Source organism: Theobroma cacao, chromosome 7 (genome assembly GCF_000208745.1).
Source record: "Theobroma cacao cultivar B97-61/B2 chromosome 7, Criollo_cocoa_genome_V2, whole genome shotgun sequence".
Taxonomy (NCBI): domain Eukaryota; kingdom Viridiplantae; phylum Streptophyta; class Magnoliopsida; order Malvales; family Malvaceae; genus Theobroma; species Theobroma cacao.
The window spans coordinates 6,972,693-6,978,692 of NC_030856.1; the positions used below are offsets into that span (position 1 = coordinate 6,972,693).

The 6,000-nt window shown below is 33.4% G+C and overlaps 1 protein-coding gene across 1 annotated transcript; it reads right to left on the reverse strand.

Annotated features, from left to right (window-relative positions):
• On the reverse strand, positions 1,624 to 4,001 carry LOC18507172 (protein BRASSINOSTEROID INSENSITIVE 1). Its single transcript, XM_018124281.1, has 3 exons — positions 3,845 to 4,001; positions 2,119 to 3,439; positions 1,624 to 2,035 (listed from the first exon to the last, which is right to left on the reverse strand). Exons 1-3 carry the CDS (start codon positions 3,999 to 4,001, stop codon positions 1,624 to 1,626), a joined length of 1,890 nt encoding a protein of 629 aa, XP_017979770.1.

The window sequence follows — 6,000 nt, forward strand, 5'->3', positions numbered from 1 at the left end:
ATTGAATATTGTTTTGAAAGTAACTCAAAAATTCATTTATGAGGCTGCGAAAATGGATCCTCCGCTTTGAAGCGCTGAAGAAATATATAAACAGGAAACACAGTAAAGAGAGAAATACACAGAGCCTAGTGGTGTAAGTATGAGAGTATTGCATCAAATTGAAAATGGAAGGCCAAGTATAACAGTGTCTGTATAGGAGTAGAAAATGTCAACCCCAGCCGCGACCCATCAAAAGTGAGTTAGAATAAGGTTGATGCTAGTACACCCCAATACAACATGTACTTTCATTTATAAAGCATATACTTTCATTTATAAAGTGTAAAATATATAAATACAACATTTTCTTAATATAAAACAAGCACAATTATTTATTTTTTGATAATGAATGTTGACGTAGAACATGATTTTGAATTTAATTCATATTTGGATTTTTGATGAATTATTTTTAAAAAATAAAATAAAATAAATTGAGAAGTCGTTAAGACTCAATGTGGTTTGAATTATACCTCAACAGTTATGTTGAAATGACTGTGATCAGTTTTTCTTTTTTTTTTTTGAGAGAAAAAAAGAAGTTGTTGAAACAACGGGAGGTAAGTAGAATCTCACACCCTTTACTTCCTTTTTTTGGTTTAAAGGCGCACACTTTACTTGTTTTCAAACTATCTTACATATATGTATGTTTTTTTTTTCTTTTATTTGGCTACCCATCCGTGGAGGATGGGAGTTTATATATATGTATGTTTCATTAAGTGAATTAAAAGTTTTTGTTTCATTATTTTTTGCATAAAAAAAATAGGGTTAAGCATATGATTGTTTTTTTATTTTGATTTATTCATGTGATTGAATATTGATTCATAATGAGATATGAAATATTTTGTTAGGTTGTAAAGTTTTAAGAGCTACATTAAGTCTTGAGAAGTAGGATAATCAACACTAAAACTAATTCTACAACCTTTGTTAATGGGTTATAATAGTTAGCATATGACCCAATAACAGAATATAATAAGCTAGCAAACAATCCCCCTAGCGGATTATAATAGTTAGCATATGAAATAGAACATGATTTTGAATTTAATTCCTATTTGGATTTTAATGGATTATTTGAAAAATAAAATAAAACAAATTGAGAAGCCATTAAGACTGTGAGTGCATACACTTTATATATTAATCAAATACTCAAGTGCAATGTTTAGGATTTAAATAAAAATCTTGCAAATTACAACATCTTCAATACAAATTCTAAATTCATAAAAAAAAAAAAAAACCTTCTTCAAAACATGTGTTTTCCGAGCCCCAAAAGCTACAGATAAAAGCTGGTGCTCACAAATTTGAAAATGATCAAAGCTGAACAAGAAAAGCAAATTTTCCACTAAAAACACCAAGAATCATATTACCCATTCAGATACTCAATGAACACCCGAATTCTTCAAACCACTGCCATGGGAAATGATTGAGCCAGATGCTACAGAAGCAGGGTCCATCGGATTCGGTTCAAAAGCCACCTTGACAATTTGGAAAAAAAAAACAAAGGAAAAATCAATCGTAGATTACAAAAGCAATGAGAAATTCGCTGTAATTCTACTTTGGCAAAAAAACTGACCTATGCATGATCTGGATGTAGTGCTAGTTTCTTCTTCCTCTGTTTCTGCGAATCCACTTTGTAACATTGTTTTGCCAATCTCTCTCAACCATTCTGATAAACCACCATGGTCTTCCTGTTGTGAATACAATGTATCCCATGCTCAATCCTAACACCACTCCACATCCATAGCCCATCATTACAACTTTCCAAATAAAGGCTATATCAGAACCTTCATCTTCCTTAACCATTGGTACCAGTGGTTTTGGTTCAGGGTCACCGCATTGTTTTGACAGTGGGAGGCCACACAATCCCAAGTTACCACCATAAGAATCATTCTCAAAAGTATCAAATTGCTTCCCATGGGGAATTGGTCCCACAAGATCATTTTGTGAAAGATTTAATACTTCGAGGAATGTCAGATTCGTCAATTGAGAAGGAATTCTGCCACCAAGCCTGTTTGACGAGAGATCTAATGATTAAGTGCTATCATATTTCCAATAGTTGGTGAGATAAGACCAGTCAAGTTGTTGTGAGACAAATTGAGTCCTTGAAGCGAAATAAGTTCTCCGAATTCTTCAGGAATTTGTCCACAGAATAGATTATTCGAAAAGTCCATAAATGTGTAAATGGCAAAGGTTTTCACCAACTCAATCTCCAATCTTTTCGTTGTTACATTCACTGAGTAATAGTCATTAAAAGATAAAGCTACATCTCTACTTATGAATCTCGTGAATTCCCAAGGTCTCTCTTCAGGTATATCTTTCATTGCTCTCAAATTTTGGAAGAATTTTGTTGGCAAGGGACCGTTGAGCTCATTATGAGACAGATCAATTATTTGCAGTGCAGAGAAGTTAGATGAAGCTATGGAATTGGGCATGGGACCATGCAATCTATTATTTCGTAAAAGAAGAACTTGCAGATTTGGAAGTGAAGCAAACCAATGGGGAAAGGTATCAGTGAACTTGTTGTTCCTTAAATTCGAAAGTTTCAAGGAACTACAATTAGCCAAAGACCGTGACAATAATCCTTCCAATTTATTGTCATTGAGGAGAAGAATTTCCAAGTTATTACCTCTAAAAGAATCAGGCATTTTACCGTGAAAATTATTCATCTCCAAATTCATTACCATGAGAGAAGAGCTGAGATTTCCAAAACATTCTGGAATAGTTCCGCTCAAGTTATTTCTAGACAAGTCAAGAATCAAAAGTGAACTCCAATTGCAAATCAAAAGAGGGATATTTCCGGTTAATTTATTCTTTGAAACGTAGAATGCAATCAAAGATTGTGGTGGATTTGGACTTTGATTATTCAAGCAAGTTGATAGAATTGGACCTTGAAGCAAGTTGGATCGAAGGTCAAGAACGTCAAGATTTTTTCCTGGAAAATGCCCTAAAGTGGTCAAAAAGTTGTAAGAAAGGTTCAAAGATTTCAAATTGTCCCACCCTTCTGCTTCCCATTTGGAAATTCCACCATGAATCTTGTTACTGGAAAGATCTAAAATCTTCAAATTTGATGTTCGAAAGAAACTTGGGAATTGTCTTATGCTACAAGAAGAGAATGACACTTTAACAAGCTGAGGGAAGGAATAGTTAATATCATTTTCGCTTGCGCTTAATGATAGTAAACTATTATTTGAAAGATCAAGATCCCTAAGATATTTGAGTTTTGCAAGCATATTTGACTTGATGACACCACTCAAGTTGTTTGAGGAAAGATCAAGCGTTTCAAGGCTCACAAGATCAAAAAAAGAATTCGGTATTGATCCATGAATGTCATTGGAACTCAAATCAATATATTCCAGAGAATTAGGCTTCTGAATTTGGTCAATTTGACCGGCAAGTTTGTTATAGCTAAGATCTAAAGTTTGCAAAGATGGTAAAGTAAACAACCAAGATGGTAGTCCACCACTTACAAGGTTACTAGATAACCAAAATGTTTCTAGCAATTGAAGCTCACTAACATGATTTGGTAGGGGACCTTCTAATCGATTAAATGACAAATCTAGATGGGTAAGTTGCGTGAGGTTGAACATGGTTGTTGGAAGTTGACCACTAAAATTACAGGAAGAAAATGACAAAAAAGTCAATTTATTAAGATTTTCAAAAATATCTGGAATATGTCCTCCAAAATCATTTTCAGAAAAATCTAAGTGGATGATTTGACTGAGATTTCCAATTGATGCAGGAATTGACCCTCTAAAACTGCAAAAGGAAAGGTCCAACAACTTAAGGCCACTACTCAAGTTTGACTTGGGGAAATAACCTGTGACATTTTCATTACTACCTAAATCTATGTGTTGGAGGTATGGAAGGGAAAAAACTTCACTTGGAAGTTCTCCATCTAGTTGACAATCATGAAGACTCAAACGTTCTAGAGATGAAGTCAAGTTCATAAAGGAGGGAAGTGCAACATCAGACATCTCTACAAAGTCAAGGATAAGGTTTCTTAATTCAGTTAAGTTGCGTGCAAGCATGTCAAAACCTTGGCTATCAAATCTGAAGTAGCTATAGATATAATAAGCATTATTGGAAAGATCGAGTGAAACCAATTTTGATAGGAGACTTATTTCATATGGGATTAAGTCAGAGAATGAATTATGGGAGAGATTAAGATGGGTCAAACTCACTAACTGATTAAATAACTCCGATGAGATAGAGCCATTGAAATCGTTGTGAGCAAGGTTGAGTCGTTGGAGTTCTTGAAGGTGGGAGAGGCTACTGTTTGCAGGGAGGGTGCCATAAAGGCAGCTTTCACTAAGGTCGATGCTAATGACATGACCCGTCACCACGTGGCAACTAACTCCACCCCATGAACAGCAATCCGTGCTTTCATTCCAAGAATTCCTCCATAGGTAATAACCACAATCATCATACACAGAAATAGTGTTTTTGAATTCAAGCAAGGCAGCTCTCTGTGCTGGGAGGCATAAGTGAGCTGAAGGAAGAAAAGAGGATTTGGTACAACATCCTAATTACCTTTCCCATATTTTCTCGAGACAAAAGGAAAGTATGAAACAAGGGTCGTCGAAAAAGGGCAAGTTATGGAGGTGTACTTAAAAATGAGTTGTGGCTGAGGCAGGCGGAGGGACATGAAAATAGAAGAAGCGGTGGACAAGTGGAGACATCTGTTTTTCAAGTCAATCAACAAGTCTTTCTCAAAATATTTTAAGCTGTTTTCCATTAATGCAATTTGACGTCAAGTCTTCTCAAGTAGAAAAAATTTATTGATTGTGTTGAGAAATTTCAACAGCCCAAGGGTTAGGGCGTGGAATCAAAACTAAATTAATGGAATAAAAACGAAAAAGTGTTGGTGCCATGCTAGCATGAATTGAGCGCCGCTGAATCCTATCCCATTTGATGTCTATTTTTATTTTAAGGTCTAATGCCGTGTTTATTGAAAGAAAAAGTGTTGACTGGTTCCTATTGGAGGGCACACTTTGAAACTCAATCCCCTTCATAGACTTGTTTTTTCTAAAGATTGGGCGTAGTCTTTACTCAGTAAAGTTAATTAATTATTACATGAACCCTTAGCCCACTTTAATTCCTTTTCTTACGTATGAAATATATATATATATATATATATAATCTTTGATTATCTAATTCAATAATAAATATAAAAAATGTAAAAAAGTACTACTTTGGGATCAATCCCAACCAGAGAACATTATTCTTCTCTCCCTCGGGGGTCGATCTGACAATGCAATAAAACATCATTATTTTATCGAATTATTTCAAAACATAGCATTATTCAACTATTCAATTTTAATCCATTTATTTATTATTCTATTTCTCAACAAACCATAATTGTCCATTTTTATTCAATTTTTTCATAGGGATTAAATCACCTATAATTATTTTTACTTAGATACTATAGTATTTAATATAATACCAAATAATTAAGATCCATTAAAAAATATATATATATAAAATAAGAAATAAATTTTTCACATATGAAAATTTCTCCCTTCTTTTAATTTTCACTTAACAAACTAATCAATAAAACAATATGATAAGAAATGTGCTCGGATTCGACCTCATGCTCAAATATGAAAATAATTAATAAATTAAAATTATAACGCAATGGAATAATAAATTAGTATTTAATCAGAAAAACAGTTGAATCCTACATGATTAATGTTTGTGATTTTCATGTAATTTTCAAATTAAATATAAACATTTATAAGTTTAAGAGTTACATACATTGCTCTAGATATTGTAATCAAGAGTCAATTAAATCAAAGTCTTTGCTTATTCACTTTTAGGATTTATCAAATCTTTAGCCACTCTAGTGTTTGGCCTCTAATAGTAATCCATACAATGACCAAATAAGACCTTCTCAAAGGTAAGATTTTTACTTGTGCTAGCAAGTTTTGGTTCTAAAACAAAGAGACCAAAATTCTTGCCGAATCTTATTTTTTT

Excerpts from the sequence above, each read along its gene's own strand:
- LOC18507172 (XM_018124281.1), bottom strand. The coding sequence starts at position 4,001 with ATGTCTGATGTTGCACTTCCCTCCTTTATGAACTTGACTTCATCTCTA. Across the intron at positions 3,440-3,844 it reads TAGTAATGAAAATGTCACAG|ATCTTAGCTATAACAAACTT; the intron begins GTTATTTCCCCA and ends TGCAAACTTTAG. Across the intron at positions 2,036-2,118 it reads TCGCTTCAAGGACTCAATTT|GCTTGGTGGCAGAATTCCTT; the intron begins GTCTCACAACAA and ends CTCGTCAAACAG.